This window comes from Nyctibius grandis, chromosome 13 (genome assembly GCF_013368605.1).
Source record: "Nyctibius grandis isolate bNycGra1 chromosome 13, bNycGra1.pri, whole genome shotgun sequence".
In the NCBI taxonomy this organism is placed as follows: Eukaryota; Metazoa; Chordata; class Aves; order Nyctibiiformes; family Nyctibiidae; genus Nyctibius; species Nyctibius grandis.
The window spans coordinates 2,763,101-2,784,307 of record NC_090670.1 but is presented as its reverse complement, the minus strand read 5'-3'; the positions used below and the strand labels follow the sequence as shown (position 1 = coordinate 2,784,307).

The following is a 21,207-nucleotide window of genomic DNA, read 5'->3' as shown; positions in this document are numbered from 1 at the left end:
CTTACAGAAAGAATATCTAGAACTGCTAAAAGTGGAACCTCAAAATTGATCTTTGCCCTGTGTCTTTCTGAACTGTTATTGCTAAAAATGCTGTATGTCTCCTCTGCAATATATAGGATTGTGAATTGTTTCATAAAACATAGAAAACCAAATGTATTTAGTACAAATGGTTAAAAAATTACATTCAGTCTTGTCAACATGGGTTTTTGAATGTGTTTTGGCAATTCTAATTGATGAGACATAGTTTAACAAAATACAGGGAAATTCTGCAATCAGGCCACAGGATGTGCAGTTTAATTATGTTGGTGAGCATTTCTATTTGTTTCTAATGTAGAGGATCTATTGGTAAAATGAATGCCCATTTTGTGGTCTGTTATGCAGAAAATGTTTAATCCAGTGTTTGATTTACTCTGTTAAATCTTCTTTATTGAATGTGCTTATTCATCCATGCAGAATTGGGTATGCTGCTTTCTGTTACTATGACATTGCAATTAAATAGCTAAAGAGAAAAACATGGTAAGACATTTTCTCAAGGTCCATGAAATTCTCATAAAAATTATTCATACTTACATATTTTACTTCTACATTTGCTGATATTAAAACTGTAAAATATAGAGAAAAAAAATTTGTGTTGTATGGGGCTGACAAACCTTGCAGTTAAAGATCCTGAATAATAATTTTTGTCAAATAAATAGTACTAAGAAGAATTTCTGGTCCAGTGGATAATGACTGTCATCACGAAATAGGATTGCACTGATTGCATCTTATGAATGAAGCTAACAGGAACTCACAGAGCCAAACAACAGCATTTTGTCGTGGGATAAATACTTAAGCACTTGAGCAACAGTGAGACATTGACAGTGAAATAGTTCTGTTCTGGTGCAGTCATAGAATTATACTAAACAATAACAAAAGATTTTCACAAAGAAATTGTATTTTCATGAGTATGCCCTCCCTCAGAAAAGGGTGTGCAAGGAGAATTTGTCTTATGTGATCTAACCAATATAGGGATGCTTTGTTCCTCCACTCAGGACATTTAGGTCAGGATGATCTAGCACTGTGAGAATTTGGAGCTAAATATCTGTTGTTACATGTTAAAAAGAAGAAATGACAGCTTCATTAACAGAATTGCAGTATGGAAGCTGTGGAATGGAATTTTTTTTAAATCTCTATGGGACAGTTGAAAGCATAAATATAAGGAACATAAGATTTGATCTTACTACTTTTATATCTGAATCCATAACTACTAATTTTCTCTGTTATATATTTCTTAGCATGGTAATCAAGTACTGATGTTTAAATCTGTATATTTTTTGTTCTTTTGTTGTTTGATGTTTCCTGCTAGACTATTTTCTATGCTGTACTCTGTTCTAGCACGTCTGGCAGTACCGCGGGGGTAAGGTGGTCTCTGATTGCCATTAGTCACTTTACGCTATTTTGACTATTCTTTTGCTACGCGAACAAGGTGCTTGTAATAAGGTGTTAACAGGCTGCTAGCTGGTTTATTGTTATTATTGATTTAAGGTGTTAAGACTTTTATATAATCATACACAATGAATAATATTAAGAGATTAGTTTAAAGCCATATAAGCCATTAAATGCAATATAAAAAGCAAAACTTTCTAGAAATTTCCAGTGTACTCTGGCACAGGTATTCTGTGCTGGGTTATTTTGCCTATGTTGCTGTATCTGGCTTTTTCAAAGATGTCTTTTCATTCTTGCTGTTCTTTCACTCAGACTGATAATACAGGAGGGGCTACTCTGAAACAGTAGCTCCCATGTTTTTCACTGCTGATTCCCCCTTCATTTCTTGTGAGGGAAGAGGCAGAGCAAGACTGAAGTGTGTCTCGTGGCTTCAGAGGAAAAGAAAGAAAGAGTTAATGTTAATTGATGGGTTGAGAAAGAGAGAGAGTTTTTTGAATGTACAATCCAACATATAATATGGCTGTTAATTAACAAGGAAGGACATGAGATTAACGACTAGAAATAGATGAACTAATACACTTTCTTTTAAAAACTGTCTTCAACATGGTGGATAAAGGAAAGATTATCACAATTGACGAGTATGGGGACTTTTTTTAAATAATAAGGGAAGTGTTTTCTTGAGTATATTAATGAAGTGCAGTGATCAATGAGATTGAACAAATAGAAATAGTTTTGGAAGCGCTGCATATGCAGGGGGAAGTAACAAAAATGAAATCTGTTGTGAGTTACTGAAGAGTTGGTCATCCAAGAAACTTCAGTGGAATTGACACATAAACTGTAGAAAAATATGGGTGTTTGCATGGAAGTATTTTGCATTTGGAGTAAGTAGGTGGAATGCAACCGTACTATTGCACTTCAAAAGTTTACCGAGCGATGCTAGGAGCACATATGCATTCCCTGCTGTTTCCCACAGTATTCCTGTATCCAAGGTGAGGGCTCGTTCTCTGGCTCAGCAGAAAACTAGATGGGTACGAATGTGGGTGGATGATGAGACCGAGGGTGGCGGACGGGCCAGGCTGGCTGCCTGGGAGAAGCGGTACCGCGGGGGCCGGTCCTCCTGCTTCACACCCGCGGCAGAGCCCCCCGGGAGGTGACGAACTCTGCGTGTGACACGTACGGCCTCCGCCTGGACGGCCCCTCGGCACGACCTGCTCACCCGCCGCCGGTCACAAGGACGGAGCCGGGCTGGAGGAACGGCACACGGCCGAGCGAGCAGCGAGCAGGGCGGGCGGCGGGGGAGCCCCGGGGCAGGGGCGGTTCGTTTTTCACACCAGTGCTTTGTGAAGAGCCAACCCGAACAGAGGCAGAGTGGAGTCCTCCGCATGCGTTACATAAGGACGGTGAAGAGCGATCGCTGTGAGCCCGCACAAGGACGGAGCTGCGGCCGCCGGGCCCGGCGAGCCGCCCCTTCCCGCCGGCCGGCGGCCACCGCGCGCGCAGGACTCCGCCTCCCAGCAGCCCCCGCGAGCAGCGGCCGGAAGTCTCTGTCGGCAGCACCCGCCATTTCCGGCAGCGCCTCCCACCTGACGGGGCCCCTCCCAAGATGGCGGACAACCTGCCCTCCGAGTTTGATGTGGTGGTGATCGGGACCGGTAGGAGACGGCGCGGCGGCGGTGGACGGGGCGGGGGGAGGCAGAGCCGGGCTGGGCGGGTGGTGTCCAGGTGCCGGTGCTCGAGAGCGGGCAGCGGGGAGACACAGGGTGGGGCTGGCGGCTGAGGGCGGCGGGGCGGCAGCGGCGGGGGGGGGAGGGGTGGGCCGGGGGCCCTGCCGAGGGTACCTGCGCCGAGAGCGCTGCGCCAGCGCCCCGGGGACTCGCAGGCCGCTCTGGGGTTGTTACTGAGACTTAAGTGTCAAGATTTGCTTAGAAATAGAGGTGGCACGGAGGTACGTGTGGTGCGGGGCTTTATCGGGGAGGGGGATCTCCATGAACCCGGTCCCTGTGAGCCGGGAGCCGGCCAGGCACACCTCCTGCCCCTGCACACCTCCGATCCGGTGCTCCTTGGGTACTTCATGGAGCCTTGTCTGACTCTGCCACCCTTGGCAGCCCTTTTCCCAGAAATACCTTCGTGCTGGTCGAGTTTACTTTTAGGCACTGAAAACAGTTCTGAAGAGCTAAACTCCATGTTAGTGTACTATATATGGTATATGCTGATAATATCTTTTTTTATTGTATCCTATAATACAAAAACTTTTATCTATTAAAAGTTTTTTCTTAATCTCTGTGCTTGCTTACAATAACCCCAAACTTTTTTTTTTGAGTTCTCCTCATTCAAGTGTGTTTTTCAGTATATGAACAAATGTAAGGTTGAATGATTGCACATACCAGAGACTTAACTCTGAACTTTCTGGAACTGTCTGCACACTCTATATCCTGTACAGGTTCATCCTGTTTCCTGTTCAGGTGAATAATCATAAAGATCTTGAATGTCTCGCTGAAACATACCACAGCACTGTAACTACAAGACAAATTCTGAAATATTCCTTCAGAAGTGAGATACTTGCTGCTTGTTTATCATAATAATCTTTTAAATATTGAAATAGATTTTTGTTTTGTAGAACCCGGTGACACTGGTCTGGCTCAAACTGGTCTTGATAAGCCCCCCACCTTAAATTCAGCATTGAGCTCTAGTCTTAAAATGTTCAAAATAAATTACTGCTTGTAGATCCCAGATTTAGACTCAAATTTTGTTTGTGTTTCTGAAGAGCTCCCACGGTCAGCTCAGGATGTTGATTGGAGCACAGAAGGGAAGACACTTCTAAATCTTACTGTTTTCATTGTGAAGTCAGGAACTGTTTTTGGAGTTCACTAACCTGTCAAATAGTGTCCTTCAGATTTAAGGCTACTTTTCTAGCAATTTGGAATAGAATGAGTGAGTTTCTTAATGTAATTGCTGTTTTCAGTGTTTACCAGAAAAACGTAATCCCCTTACATCGTATGTATAATCGCTCAAAGGATTTCTGATTTAGTTCTGAAGTTTGTGAGAGGTTATAAAAATATATTTTCCCCATTGTTGACCATAACTCTACTGAAAATGCAAAGTTAAGGTTCTTGAGCAAGTTAAGAAATCACTTCTGTGTTCTTAACCCTGTTGTATGGAGTGGAAGCCCTAGTAATGAATCTGACATTTTCATATGTGTTCAGATTTGTGAATATTTTGAGTGTATGAGAAGAATGGTAGATAAGGAAAGGCTAAAATACCAAACTAAAAGGATGAAATATTAAACACTGCAGAACTACTGTGATTTTTGAGGATAATTCATTCTTTATTGCCATGAGAAAAACAGTATTTATATATATGATGCAGTGATATAGAAAATTAAAGGAAACTCAAGAGGTTTAAAAAATCAATATTAATGTTAACTATTTAGCTCTTCTAGCTACTAAGGAAACTAGAAGGTGAAAACAGCAGTAGGAGGGAGTAGCTATTCTAGCTACTAAGGAAGCTAGTGAAGGTGTTACCTCTTTAAAAGAGTGGCCTATAACATGCATAAATAAGACTTCATCTTTTCATTATTCCAGTGAAAGAGTAAAAACCTGCTGCCAAATTGTTCTTCTGGAGCTTTTGTAATTTGTGATGAAGGTAGAATGTAATCCAGCTTGATGTGGCAACCCTTATGCTTGAGGGGTCTCAAGGGCCTGGAGTGCAGGCCAAGGGAACGGCTCTGGCAGGGGCAGCCTACTTGTGTGCTGTCTTTCGTGGTCCGTGATGTGTTGTGCTTGCTGGATGCGTGTGTTAAGTAATGCCAGGCTGCTCACTGCGGAGGGGTGGTGGTTGGTGGTAGGATGTCACAGACGGAAGAGCTTGTGCATGCCTGGGCATGCTGTTAGAAGAATTCACCTGAAACTGGCAGTTCACCAGCAAAGGTGCTTTTGCCTGAACTGTCTGTGCCCCTGAGAGCTGGTCAAGCGACACCCATCAAATACGATCTTCCCTGCTTTGGAATGAGCTTGTAATATTAGAGCTTTGATGCTGGGGGAAGGAAATTCTTTGAGCTAAATTCTTCCTCTAAAATATTGCTGTATTGGGTGCTGGTGGTGTGGATTTGTATCAAAGGATGCGGTTTTGCCCACCTGTACTGAGTACTGCTATGACTAATTTCAAGGTCTTCAGAATTCTGCGATTCAGGAATTATTTTGTCTTTTCTTTGCATTCCTTTTTACTAAGAACATACGTAAATGCTGACTAACACTGTTGACTGACTTTTTTTTTTTTAATCTATATTACATTACTCAGCGTGGAAGATTATTCAAAGTAAAACTTTTAATCTGTCTTTTCTACTGAGAAATGACTCCTGAGGGAATATCTTAGCCTTGTCTTTAACTCTGTGTTTTCTAATGCTATAGCCAGTGCTGAGTGTACCTATGGATATTTAATTGTCATATTGTAATAACTAGAATGTTTGTGTTAATTATCTTTTTAACTGCGTAATAGTGACTGCTTTCTTTTCTGCATGTGTGGCCTTTTTCTGGTTTTATAATTTGTGCATCTGTTAATTTTAGTAATTAGATAGAGTGGTAACATTAGATTTGAATTTGGTTTTATTTCAGGCTCATTTAACTGTTTCTCTGTAGTAAGCTTAATGAAAATGGAACGTCACACTAAATTTTAGTCATCAGTGCTCCATTTAATGCTCAGGTTCAATTACTTCATCAGTATTTCTATGGGAAAAGTAAATTCACTTATTGAAGAAACTACTTTTCCTTAACCCAGATAAAACATTTTCCTACGCAGGCAAGTTTAGAGCAAGATGGATGTGTAGTATACAGATACTGGTCCTGGTGGGTTAGCAGCAAAAGTTTCACTGCTATAATGGAATTTATATCCATAGTTGTAAAGAAAACTAGATTATCATATGACATCAAATTGGTGGGCGTATCTTGAGGTTTTTGATGGCAGCACAATTTGAGAGTTAAAGCTGTTATGATATTGTTCTTCTGTTCTACCCTCTTTTTTGTTGCAGCATTGAAGTCACTCTTCCCACCCCCCCCAAGGCCTCTCATATCCCTGCTTCCGTGCTCAAAGCAGTTCTGCTATTTTGGAAGGTCTCTTCTTTGGAAAGTGATACTCAGTGATTCTTATTTGTCTAAAAGCCTGTAGGATCTAGGTTTGGAGGGCTGATATAAGTGCTTGCTTGAGGAATTCAAGGTGGGCATTAGTCATGTTCATTGTTGATAAGCTTTTGTGGGGTCAGCTTTTAAATTAGTGCAGGCATGAAAATGGTGGTACTTTTGTAGCAAAAGGGAATGTTATGAGTTCTTTGATAAATATTTATCTCAAAAACAGGCATCTATTTGGGAGTGACACTCGGACCTAAGAGTCAGTGGCAGAGCTTTTGTCTTCAGGCAGTTGTCAAATAGGAAAATTCATAGGCAAAACATTCAGCCATGTTGAATTTGTGGCAGAAACCACTGTAAGTGCAAAGACTTGCAACATGGCTGTGCATATTTGTAGGTGGTGTGGATAAGGCTGCAGGGTCATCCTTACCTTTGAATTTCCTCAGTTGATTGGATTATAGTCAGTCTTAACTTCTTAAACTTGCCTCTGATACTCCAGAAGGCTTGTGTTAAACTGCTGGTGGAGTTCTAAAATAAAGGATATGGCTCTTTAAAAGGTGGTTATATTCAAAAGTTTGTCTGCCAGTAATTCTAATTTTTTTCTAAAAAGGAGTTATTCTTTATAAAAGCAGCCACAGTAAATTTTCTGGTTCTGTGCAATTTTCTTTCCATTCTGGTTTTCAGTGGTTATAAATAACACATGAAATGACTTTCAAGGTAGAAAGCAGGAATCTATTTTGAAATATTCTATAAAATAAAGAGTGATTTATGGTTTCATATGATTTTGGCTGAAAGCACTCAGGCTTTGCCAGGTCATCAAAGTCCTGTCAGGAGAATCTATTATTTATTGTTCGATATGCTGGGAGTGGTGTAAGTACTTTATGTTTATCTTATGTAAGTATAGTGTTAGAAAAATCACTTCCAGATACTAATACAATTTCTAAAATATGCCATCAAAAACTAACCTAAATATTATAGATGTGAATTACGAAGTTAACATTGAAGACAGATTTAAAAAAAATTGAAAAACAAGAATAATTCCTGATGCTTTTATTGTTGCAGGATGTTTTTAAGATGTGCCTAAAGTGTTTTCTAATACATCTTCTGGGCTGATGTTTTGGTTACATTATCTTATATAAGTACACAGTCTTCAGTTTACATCAGCAGCTATCTAGACTTTTACAACAAAAGCTAGATGGAAAACCAGCTGGAGATGGATATTTTTTGATGTCAGTGGTCATTGTGGACTGATACAGTGGTACTGACTTGTACTGTTGATGTCTGGAAGGAGGAAATAGACCCCTATTATTGTTACCATTTGTAAATAAGTCATTACCTGTCCATGTAAATGTCAAACAAAATGAACACTGACTCCCAGTTTTCTCCCCTCCGCTTTTATTTTATTTTTTTAGTATTCTCTAAGCGTAACCATACCTTTATCTTCTTACTGACTTTTTTTTAACCTCACTAAAATTGAGGGATTGTTTTCTGGCATGCCTTCTGAATTTTTTTTGTGTAGCAGAGGTGCTGTGATAGCCTTCTTGGAGGCTTGGACTCCCACTGATAGCTCGGCATTCTTTCCCAGGTACTGTGAAATGTCCCTCGCTGCTCTTGTAAGAAAACTCATTATTTTGTTAATCTTTTGTTGTCTTTCTCAGACTGTTAGCGTTCTTCAGGTTTTCCAGATTGTATTGCTGATTTTACGACATAAAGAGACTGTAGTACTCCTGTGATCCTACTGTGAAAAATACAGAGTATGTCATCTGCATATCAGGGTGAAAAACTCCTTTAGAAAAAGTCTTAGCAAGGCACTTTGAACTTCTAGTCTGGATCTGGACTAATCGAAAAGACACGTAGAAAACGTCATTCCGCTGTTTGGAGAATGGTTGTAAAGCTGGTAATTCAGACCTACAACAAGAACTCTCTTTGTAAGTCACTGGTGCACTGAGGTTTCTCTAGAGCCAACCAAAGCATTCTGTAAGAGCCTCTGTTGGTACATAGATAACTATGTGGAATTACTACTGTAGAAGCAGCTTTTTACTTTTTTAAATCTCCTTTTATGAAATATTTAAAAAAGTATGAGGAGCAAAGAGAGCAAGCTGTCTTCCTGCAGGGTGGCAGAAGAGGAAGTGAAAGTATTAGAAGACTTGGGTAAAAATAAAACTTACTGTGTGTCTTACTATACAGATCTTTTAATATATGTGCTTTGCTTTTTCCTTATCTGCTGCCATTGGTTGGAAACCAAAGATTAGACTCATAGCTGTAGTATGTGCTAGAGAAGTATACTTACAAACCCTCTTTATGCAGTACGATTTTAATTTTTTCTTTTAAGACACAAAGAATCTTCTGGATTTTACCTGTCATCGTCCTTAATAGATGTGATTTAAGGGGCTGTACTTATATAGATAATATTTATTTATATAAAAGTAAAGAAATTTGATATTTCTTTGAAAATTATCGTTCTACTGGAAGGTAGCCCTCTAATAGTGAAAAGTAAAGCTGCTGTTCCTTTCCAGTGAACAGAACTCCTCACATTGAAGTAATGTGCTTTCACCTGTAGCGTCCTGCCAAATTGTGTACTAGTTTTTTAATCTATTACCTTGATTCAGTGTCTTAGACATTCCATGAGCAAAATTGCTCTGGTGGTATACAGATAACTACATGGAATTCCTAATGTAGGAGAAGAAACTTTTTACTTGTGGCTCCTTCCTTGACCAGTTATGATTTCGTACTTGTCTTAGTGGGTTGTCATTTCTATGCCATTACCATATTCTGTAATGCAGAAATATTCTCTGATATTAGTCTGCAATATGAGCATATAATAAAATGAATCAAACCTAGTATGAATTTTATTTAGCTACCTTTGACTTAAAATATTATATACAATAAGTATTTCAACTCCATTTGCGATTAAATTATAAAATGCCTTTTAAGTTATACATATACCAAAAGCATATCATGAAGATTGTGTAGTAAGCTTCTCCAGAGTCAGCTGCTCTTCTCTTCTTAGAAGTTCGGATACAAACAAAATTTATTGCAGTTGATCAACTGTCTGACTCCAGAAGATTGTTTTGAAATTGTATATGTTCCAGCATTTTTAATGTATTTCCCTTCAGCATTTTATATTATGAAAAAGCCACTTGTGATTTATTTAGTAGATACAGTGAAGCAAATTAAACATTTAAACCTTTTCCAGATGAAGCTTGTGTAATTCAGTAAAAGCTTATCAGCTGGATGACTGGGAAATAGTTTACAGTGAACAACTCAGGAACCAAGATGCTTATGAAGCTGTTTAGTTTATAAATTGCTTGGGGCAGGGAATGTATCCATTTAAAGTCACTTGAAGAGGCAGTGCATCACTGTAGCATTATGTATAGCCGCTAATCAGAAGAGACACAATGTGTAAGCCTGAAATTAATTTTTGATTACACAGAGGTGAATTATAACTTTTCATTATTTTGTAAAGCTTTTAAAATCAGTTGGCTTTTAAAGCTGAAGAAAAGCGTTTTCTAGCTTAGCAGTTATCTCTAATTTTAATTTTGCTGTGTTGAAACTAAAAGTAGAATTGGTGTCTTGACAACTGTATATAATGTGTAGCTAATTCCTCTAATTCTTCCTTATTTACTTGTAAAACACATTGTTCTTGGAAATGAAAGTATGGCTGATTTTGCTTCATAGGGAGGGTCCAAAAATTCATGTAATGGGAGATTGTCTTGGTCAGAGGTTGCTGGAAACAACCAGATGTAGACTTCAAGGTCAGCTTGCAGCAGCCACCTCTGTAAGATTTATTGAGATTAATCTGCCTCTTATGTATCCAAGAAGGCTGTAATAGAGCTAGTGCTTAGACAGCTGGCAGTGAAGACTGGTGCTATCAAAAGTGGACTGGATTCTTCATCATAAGATTGTCATGAACCTAGTGTTTATACTGTCTGCTTGCTGGGGTACTTCACTCTGGTGCTGCAACTGTTTCAGATGTAGTCCTGGAATCTCTTGCAGCAGTTTCCAGTGCATTATGTGGATAGCTGGAGAAACAGAAAAGTTTGTTGGACTAGCTTCAGTTTCTACGTGCTGAAGTGAGCCATGCCACCACGTACGTTAGTCTGATTGCAGCCAGCTTGTGATAATTTAGTTTGCTTGCCATTTTTTTTCGGTATCTTTCCAACAGGGTGCAAGAAGTCCAAACACAGAAGGGCAAGTATGCAGTCAGCACTCTTTCTGGATCAGTAGTAGAAAGACTTAGAAGTTGGTTCGCTTCGACTTTGCATTTGTATTTCAATGAGGCAGTGTCATGGATTCATGCAAATGCATCTCTTCCTGGATGGGTGTCCAGAAGTGCCTATGAAATTCTACCTATTAGAACATGTTAGTGACCCAGAGATCACTGATGAATAAAATCCCTGATTTTATACTTATTTTTATATCTGTCTACAGGTGTAATGTCCTACCTCATTGAAATTTTAAATTAATGGTTCCTTGAGAAGGCCAAAGAGGCTAATTTACCTAACACTGCATCTGATAAAGGGAGGTTAGTAGGTGAAGAAAGAAGGCAATGGTTTTAAGGAATGATGATACAGGTTTCCACTGGTGCTATTCAGTCCTCCTTCATGAAGGAAAGCTCTTTATCTTTATTTTTCCTGGTAAGAGAAATGAGGTGCAGGACAATTTAACATAATGCAAATATTTAATGTGTAAGCATTCTAAAGGGGAATATGAAAGGGCCAGGAAGCACAGAAAGTGTTTATACGTCTTGATAACAAGCACTGCTATTTCTAGATTGATTCTGTCTTAAACACAAAGAACTTTTGAGTCAGCATATTAAATTGATACAAGAATTGTATGGACTCCGTATTCCTCTACATAAATCCCTTTTGTGCTGCCAGATGTTTATGTATAACATACTGAAGTCTGGATCTGTTGCTGCTTTCTTGTAGTTGGATTATGCGATTCCTATTTAGACTTCTTATTTCCTGCCAGTACTGTTGGAAATCTAAAAATTGTCTGGATTTGGAACCTTGTTTGAGAAAATGTTCTTTTACAATAGCCCTTTTCATTTCAGATACAATAAAATGAGATGAGTGCTGTGTTTCACAGTAACTAATATGCATAATAGCTTAGTAGGAAAATATTAGTGACTATTAATTATACCAGAGGGCAGATCTCTTGATGATTCAGTAATGTGATCACTGAATTCGATAGCAGTACCATCTTAGAATTTTTTTTTTTTGTAATCTAAAAGGAAATTTGGGTTCCCATTTAGGTCTTGCTGTTCTTTGATCCAAGTTATTGGATCCAAATCATTACTCAACTGCCTGTTCAAAAACATTAAACGTCATGGGTGACACAGGTTGTGGTGCGAAGTCCTTCATCCCTTCAGCTGGCAAAACAGAGGCTGACAGTTCCCCAAGGGGGATGAGTGGCAGGAAGTGTTAGAGAAGAAAAGCTTAAGAGATACCCAGCTTTATTTACTCATTAGGCATAAGTGGAACTTCAGAATCAATATTAGGGATATAGCCTTTCCCTTGCAATCACTTGAATTCTGTAATAAATAATTATCTTCAAACCAAACTGTGAGCAAGAAGTTTTGAAGTCTGCTCTGCCCTGGAGCTAGGGTCTGAACGCATTTCAAACTTTGCATATAATCCAGCTTAGAGTTTTTGACAAATCAAAGTTCAGAATAGGAAACTGTTTCCAAATAGGAGCAATTTTTAAAAAGAATGTTTCTCTGTTATTGAATAATCTGAAGGGGACCTATTTTGCACAACTGTGTGAGCCTCCTGTAGGAGATAGTTCAGCTTCACGTGCTATTGTTAAATAAATGTTTACCATTTCTCTAAGGAGGCTTTTCCAAGTTAGTTATTTTTTTCTTGGGTAGAGAGGGACTATCTATAACTATATTATAATAGTCTGTTTGCCAGAGCCGCCGTTCTTGGAAAGGGCTTTTGTAAAGTAACTATTGTGCAGTCCAGGTCACATGTAGGAGTAACCTGCATTTTACAAAGGTACTTATTTTCCATGTGGTTTTATTTCAGTTGGAGAAGAGAATTCAGAAACTGGGGCAAAGTCACAGTCTTATCTCTTTGGCTTACCAAAGTTTTGTCACATGAGAATTAATGGTGTCTTGCTCCATCACGTTGTTTTAAGAGCCTCTTCAAAAGCTAAAATGCATGGGCCTTGCCTTTCTTAACACTTTCTCGTTCTGTTGCCAGTGGGTACTCAGGGGGCCACAATATCTTGGAAGCAAAAGGTTGGTGAAGAAAATTGATGCCAGCTTTCAAGAGTGAGGAAGCTAATTCAGGGAACAATTTTGTCCAAGGTTAATGGAAGAACAGACCTCCAGCACAGTATCAATTGGATCAAGCTTAAAGCAATCAGTTATGCCCTAGTAGCTATAACTCCAGTCCTGGTCAGCCAGGCAGCACTGGTGATGTTTTACAACACTTTCTCAGTGGCTTTTATCAATAAGGAAGGAGAAACAAGTTTCTCAATTCCATTTCCAGAGTAACATTCTCTGTGCCCAAATGAGGGAAAGAAAACCTTTTTCAGGAACTACAGACAAAATAGTAGTTGTAGATTCTATTCCAGATAGTTTATAGACGGAGAGAAATTAAATGTATATATAAACACTTTGGGAGGACAGCTGGATGTGGAGTTGCTTTCACGTAATAAGGCTGTGTGCATCCAGGCTCTCGTGACAGTCCTGAAGTGCGTGCTGCAGTTAACATATTTTCTCCTCGTGTCTTTGTTTAGAATGATCTGTGTTTTGAATCCTTACTTAAAAATATCAACTCTAAAGACTATCTGCCTTTCTAGGCTGTGAAACGAATGTCTCAGGAACTGATGCAACTGTTCATCCCTTTTTCTGCCCCCAAAGATTAATTCCATAGTAAGTCTTCACTTGCTGTGGAAGGTCAACAGTGCAAAACTGTTGTAACTTTTTCTGTTTTATCAATTCAGAAAGGGTTTTTCTTATTTTAATCCATCAAAATAGCAAGTGTTAAAAATCGAAAATTTTCAGGGAAGTTGTAGCGATTTTCCTGGAAAATTTGTCATTCCTGTCTTAAACCTCCTCCCTTGTATTGATACAAACATTTGTACTTTTGGACTGTCAACACCTCCATGGAACTGGTCTGCTGAAAATTGACCATCTACTTCATGTGGAAGGAGGTCAGGATTGGCAGAAGATAAGGGTAGAGAGGTTCAACCTCTTTATTTCGATGGTTGTGTGTGCCTTTGCTGGCTTAAAAAGTTCATGAAACTGTGGTCTTGTGTACCTAAGTCCCGCTAGGTGTTTTCTAGACTGCATTTTGGGTTCTAGGATTAATAAAGACTAGCTCAACCACTTAAAATTATTTGTTCCTGTCTCTGTGAGTGCTAAATTGTACTTAATATCCCATTAAAGTCTTAACAGTTTCTTACTCTGAGTGAAGACTGATACCTTACAAGTAGTAAATAGTTGTCTGGTAACCTTTAACATATTGCATTATGTGTTTTAAACGAATCATCAGATGGCAACACGCTGACCTTTTATTTGTTTGTGAAGGCAGTATTCCTTCTGAGGAAATAGACAGCTGCAGGCCTGCAGTTCTCATGAAGGTGATGTTCGGCATGAAGCTGGCCAAAGAAGTTTGTGCTCTGCCACAGCTGCTTTGTCCACTTTCAGTTCTGTCTCTCTTCGGTTGTTCTACTACAGCTGCTTCTGGCGCTGTGCTGTAAATCAGATCAGTGAAACACTCCTTTCACTTTGTTTAATCTCATCCCTTAGTTGAATACGTAGCCTAAGTGTCTCCTAATACCAGTCCCTTAGAATCTTAATCGCTTTTAGTGGATTACCTGCTTAAACAGCCAGTAGATCCTTTAAAAAGAGATTTCGGCAAAGCTAGTGCCGTACAGCCTTTTAGATAGCGAGTGACACTTCTTTTCTGAATCTAGTCAGAAATCCGAGTCATCTAACTGTGCGTGTCAAAATCTGGTGAGTAGGAGCAGAAGTTAGGGAACAGCCTCGTTTGTTTATTAACCCTCCAATTGGTATCGTGTGCCATTCCAAGAAGGTATTGCTGGTAGAGAAATAGCACTAGCCTTTCTTTTTTTTTAACTATGTATCTTTTCTAAATATAATGAAAACATACTCCTTTGACAGAACATAATTGGATGATGTGGGAGCTTTTGATAGGGATACTGCTTTAAGGACAACCATCTCAGATTCATTCTGTCCCAACACTACCCTTAAATGTGAAGTGAAAGTACACCTGCACCGTCAGGTTAGCTTTTCTGTTTACACTCCGGTCTTGGTCTGCATGCAGAAGTGTGGTCCTGGGCACTATTCTGGAGCGAAGCAATTAGTTCAATTGGAAACAAAGTGCAAATACAGTTCTGAGACCTGTTCACACTAGAGATGTTTGCCAACAGATGATATGGAGGAGACAGCACCGTGCAGGACTCTGCAGTACACAGTTGTTTAATGTAGTCCCAACAGGTTTATACCCTCACACTTTCCGATGCATCCTTGGACAATATACCAGGGCATGAAGCATTTACCATAAATTTCTCAATTTTAAAACACCATTTTAATGGGTTGTTACACAGTCTTCACGTTATGTCAGACACTTTGAAGTGAACAAAAATACACAAAAATGCCCTTAGATAGTACCTGTCTGTATCAGGAGGGATACAGTTACAGAGCATCCTGTTAAAATTTGGGTATCGTTGTGCTGGCAAATGCTCAATGTGTTTATGATAGCAAGGTGTCTAGAGAAGACACTGGTGACAAGCTTTAACTCAGAGGTAGTAGTGTTTGCAAGTGACATGTGCCATGCAACTCTTAAAAAAAAATAAGCTTTGCATTCAAGAGGGTCATAGGAGAATGTTAATGAACACAAAATAATGTTCCTTATTTTAGTAGCATGAGAGTATTGAAAATGTCAGTGACTCACATTGTAAACTTCTATTTGTTTGAATTGCCTGATCTGACAGAGTTCTAACTTTATTTCATTTTTTAATATATCTTAGCATACTAAGTTCTAAAAATTGCATGTGTCCTTTCAGGTTTGCCTGAATCTATTATTGCAGCGGCATGTGCCAGAAGTGGCCAGAGAGTTCTTCACGTTGATTCGTAAGTTATGCCAATATTTTCCTTTTTAAGAGTTCAACTGGCTAGAAGTATATCTGTGTTTGTGTCAGTGTGCCCTTCAGGACTTGTGTGTTGTGTTCCTCAGGCATGAAGTAATCTTACGGTTCTGTCTCTGTCTTATTTTTGGGGTGTTACTTCCATCCATAGAACAGGCAATTTTTGCGTGCCAGCTCAGTAATTTGGAACATCAGTGATGTGGTCAAGGATGCTGTTGATGGCTCCTTCTTTCATACAGATGGGAATGGTTACAGGTTTAGTGCCCTTCGTTAGCATTCCTGGCAGTAATTATGCTGTTCTGGTTTTGTGAGAATTTTTAGCTGAGCCTTTATCATTTAATGACAAAATGTTTTACTGGTATCTCATTTGTATCAGTTCGCAGTGCCTAGAGAAGTTAATACAAGTATTTTTGCATTTTAATTGTTACCAAAATGAAGACAAATGAAATCTGGCTGATAAGGCAGGAGATGAACACAGCCCCCTTCTTTGTTTGCCGTCTTCTCTCTATCCCATGCTAAATCAGTTTGTAAGAAGAGTACAGAATCCCACTGAAATCAGTTGATTCAAAAAGTACTTCTGTTGCACTTTGAAATAGTGGATTTGCTGAAGCACTTGGAGCAGCATATTTCATTGAATCCTTTTAAGAGATTAACGTTTCATTTTACTTCTCTTTACCCATTAGCCAAAGTTAATTTTTTTTATAAACTGTGTAACTATACACTATGATGCACGCTGTATTTTAGAAAAAATTAGGATCTTTGAACCTTGGCTTAATTGTACGTCTGCTCAGCAAAATTTAGTAGCGTGACTCAAGTCTAAAGCTCTGGTTTCTGCGGCAAGCTTGAGATTGAATGCTGGGGCCTCAGCTGACCAAGACAAACTTTTAAAATACCCCTCTCTCCCATCTGCCACTTTAAAACTCTGATTTTCTCATAACTCTTCTGAGATGATCAATCATTGCTAAGCAGCTTTTGAGGCTGCTTTACTGTCTGTGTTTTTCCAGAAGATAACAAATGTAATGTATTTTGTGAGATTTCTGAGCTAGACACCTGCAGTTCTTAAATTGGCTATTAGGTTGCTAAACAAAATATTAAAACCCTTATTTTAGAGTAAACAGATATAGAATGAATAAAATAGTTGCGTTTGGATTTTAAGCTTAACACATATATTACCAGTAGATTACTTAGATTTTGTTAAATGAACCAGTTCTGTTACTTCAATTTTTCATATTCATTTGCTATCAAAGTCTGTATTAATAGTTATCCACTGGAACTTTGATTTCTTTTATCCATGCCTGTTTTTAGCTACGATGAAGAGACTTTCAGAAAACTCGCAGAATCAGACAATTAGAACTGTGGAATACAGATTTTGTTTATTACTGTTTTCACTTAAATATGCTCATTTACACTCACACATGCCTTTGCTTTTATGATGAAAATGAAGGTTTCCACATCTAATTCCTTTCTTATGGAGTTATTTTCCGACTCTAGTGCAGGCTAAGGTCAGGGGAAATTGTTCTTAACCAAGGTGTTCTTCATTCATATTAATAGTTGCCATTTTGATGGGTGTATGTGCTCACTGAATCATGGTCTAGAATCCATATCTTGGCAAAAAAAAATAGAAATGTTTATACTGTACAACCCTTTCCCCATAAATAGGGCAGTGTTTCAAGCCATCTGCTTGGCATGTTTAAGTTAGTACTCCTGCAAAAAAAAAAGCCTTCCAAAACCAACAGAAAACCCCCACCATGATGCCATTTGAATTTTAAGTGAAAGCTTAAGTCTTAGAAAGCTTGCCAGAAATTCATCTGAATTAAAACATTGTAATTTTATCTACTGTATGTCTGGTTTAATATACTAATTTCTAGATGAATTTGCAAATTTCATTTTACTGAGGTAACAGTATAATTGAAAATTCATCAACAAGAGATCTGTTAATATTCAGAATATGACTTTTTAACAATATGTGTGATTTGCTTCTTGAAGGATCATCAGTTTAAATTTTTTTCAAAGTGTAAGAAAATAAGATTTGGGGTTACCGAAATACTTGTTTGTCTTAGGTTTGCTACTTTGATTAATCTTTTGTTCTCTACAAAGGTCTGAGTTAGGCACAAGGTATAGAAAACATATATGAATAAAGTCTTTGTTTATAGTTTGCTTGCACTCATTACCTTGTGTACATCATTTTATTACTTTTAATCTCCAGCCGTGTTTGCATTTATCATAATATACTGCATAGGTGATTATGGAAGATAGTTTTGAAGTGGCCTGTTATAAAATACTAAGTTCTAAGTTTGATTTATAAACACTGTCCAAGCATCGCCATCAACAGTAGCTAATCTTATTCAAAATAGTCACTCCACTGCAGGGTTGCCATAAATTCCTGTAGATGGATTTTAAACTAAAGTTAGCTTCTGCCAAATAGTAATTGAAGGAGCTCTATTTCTCTGTGCCAGCTATCTGTCTCAATAAACGTAAAATCTGTGGTTCTTTTCAGAGAGCTACATTTACTGTAGATATTAATGAGCTGTTGACATGTGAAATTTCAAGGATATTTGTTAAGTGATTTAGAAAAGTAATTTGCAATTTAAAATGTGGAGATTGGCACTTAGTTTAAACTTGAAGTTGTTGAAGAAAGGTAGATAAAAGTTGATTGCATGAAGTGAATGTGCTTCCCATACTAATTGTTCGTATGCACAGGACTTTCTCCTGACGGCTTACTGTGTTTTCTGCTGTTGGTCCTTTGCTTATTTGCTTCTTCTCATTATATAGTTATGTACTAGTTTGGTTGCTGAGGATCAGGCAGTTAGAGGTGAGGTGTGCTTAGCTACATTTTGTGTTTGATTTTCAGCATCTAGAATATAGCATTTGTAGACTATAGTTTTATTATTGTCTACATCCTTCCTCATTGACTTATTTATCTTTCCATGTAGAGTTCAATTCAAAGGCAAAGGAGTGTCAAGATGCAGGATTTTAACTCCTCTTTTGTGCCCAGTTTGCGCTGTCTGCTTCTCATGCCTTGTTTCTTGACATCTGTTATCTTTCTTAATTGTTGACCTTACTTTGCCTGTGGAGTACTTGAGTGCTCCTTGTGTCCAAAATTCTGTTTTATCTGAGTGTCCAAAGGCACCCTCCATGTACCCACCCCCAACATCCCTGCTTTTGTAGTTTGTTCCGCTTCTTGCTAGACAATCTGTCTGACTTTTTTCAGAACTTGTAAAATATATAATGTAATACAACCCATGTCTTCATACAGCCTTCTTTTTGATCTTTAACTTCTGTGGAGCAAGGTGGCTGTGTAAGTACAGCAACCAGAGAGGGAAAAGGTTGCTTCTCAAAGCAGGGCGATTTCTTCGAAGAAAAATAGAGGAATTATTTAATTTTCAGTAAGGAAACCTATGCAAAAATTCTTAATTCTGGTATCTTTTGACCTTTTTTGAAAAAGTTGGTTTTATTTTTATTTTGTTTTAGGATATGATCCCATAGCAAAGGTATTAGAGAGTAAAACATGGTCTCAGCTGATCCATGATAAGTTACCTTTGGTCACGTTCATATTCCAAGATACAATGTAATGTAGTACCAATGACTGCCAGCATCACCCTTTTATTGAGCTGAAGGATCTCAAGAGTTGTTTGGATTAAACCCTTCGCCTTGGAAGGCAAGGAGGCTTAGCCCACTTTTCATGCTCCAAAACATGATTACTATGCCAGAATGGGAATTTTTAATACATATGACTCTGTACTTAATAGGTAGCACATGAAACTTCATGGCTTTGAAACATAAGTCATTTTGTGTTCAGATCCTTAAAATCGATGTGGCAGTAACTTCCTTAGCAAAAGACAGCTTCTCTGATGGTTCGAGACTTCTTTCTGAAAGATCAAATGCAGGACAGACGCATACAGGCAGCTCTTGGGAGCAATCATGAGGCATCAGCAGCTTTTCCTCAGGCATCACCAGCTTTGACTGTTGTACCATGGCTGTTATGACATGGCACCAAGAAGGGCAATCTTAACAGGCATAGTCCGTGAAATACTTCTTCTGTTCTTATGTTTTACTTGTGTATCTCATGCTTTCAAGTATTCAGTTTCTCAAATTGCAGTCTGTCTTCAAAAGGACATGTTAGACGTTCCCTTGGTTCGGATTCCAAGAATGTTAATTAGTTGGAAACAATCTGCAATTTCAGTGTTCTGGGCTGGGATTTGCTAATTCTTTCAAAGTATTTGAAGAAAAAATGGTGTTAGTAACTGAGAAAAAGATCACAAACTAATGTAGAAGAGAGAATCAAGCTTTTTGAAGAGGTAAAACTATCCCTGAGCTATATTTTCTAAACTTTGCAAAAATGGCTTCAGCAGTTCTGCTGTTAGCTCTGAACTACAGATTCGAGATTTGAAAAACGTGAACTAAAAGCAGCAGTATTTTAATTCATACGAAAATCCAGGAGAAGTTTTGAGCAAATATAATCTAGGAAATAATGTATGGTAGGAGAAGAAAACATCTGTGCTCTGTCTAACTTGGTAGAAAAATTAATTTCTTAACTCTGCTGTTACACCTTCAAAATGTTTCATGTTCTTAGAGAATAATTGAATTATAACCCTAAAAAAGGGGAGAGAATATCCATCTTTGTAGTTTGCTAATATAGCAAGAGAAGAGAGGAGCTTAGTCCTTGAGATTTTGGAACAATATTTTAGCTTTAATTAGGCTTTGATCTTAACCATTACTTTAAGGAATTCCTTGGTTCATCTTCAGGGCAATTATAACAAAAATATTTGGTTACAAAGGACTCCTAATTGTAAAACCATTAGTCAGCTCTTTTCAGAATTCCTCTTCAAGATTTTTACTAAAAACTTTGCTCATTATGTCAGTAATCATGTCCGATCTACCTTCTTTCTGTAGTGTTTTCAGATGAATAAATTAAGCAATGCTGATTCATCATGTAATGCAGGGTAAACTAATTAAAATTCCAGGGGGAAAAAAATCTGCAAGTTGATGCTTCAAGAGAAGATTAATATTTGAGGTGGTACAGCGTAACTTGGGAAAGGTGCTCAAATGCCAGAGGACAGGAAGGACAGCTGTGAGTCATCTTCCATTTGAGAAAGACCAGTTTGGTCTTCTCAAAACTGATTGAGCTTCAGAGCAGCATTATAGAGTGCTTTGTTGAAAAGATTGGTTCATATCAGTGGTTGTTAAAAAGAAAAGCAGTTTTAAAGGAAGAATCCACGTGATGAATGGAGGAATGTTTACATCAAAGATGTCTGACAGCTCGCAAATAAACTTTTGTAACTTTCTGTGGAAATAACATATCACTTTCTCTTACTGCAAGTTTTAATTTTAGATATTCTAAATATGCATGATATCGGTATAGATTCAAGAAACCCAGTCCTAATTTAGGCAGGTGTTTTCTGCTATTTCTGTGATCAATGGCCTTGCTTGCTCTGACAGCCAGATTGTATTCCATATTCAAGGAAACTTGCAACTAAAGCAGCAGATTCCCTTAAAAATAAATCTTCATGGCCCTGTTTTTTGGAAATCCCAGAAGTGGCAG

General features: G+C 38.3%; 1 protein-coding gene across 1 annotated transcript in view; it reads left to right on the top strand.

Moving 5' to 3' along the window:
• Positions 1-3,000: 3,000 nt before the first annotated feature.
• The window catches only part of CHM (CHM Rab escort protein), a 59,912-nt gene continuing 41,705 nt past the window's right edge, over positions 3,001-21,207 (top strand). The window contains exons 1-2 of the mRNA XM_068412093.1: positions 3,001-3,077; positions 15,585-15,651. Of these exons, the coding sequence (XP_068268194.1) occupies positions 3,029-3,077; positions 15,585-15,651 (116 nt within the window). The 5' untranslated portion in view covers positions 3,001-3,028. The remainder of the gene's footprint in view (positions 3,078-15,584; positions 15,652-21,207) is intronic.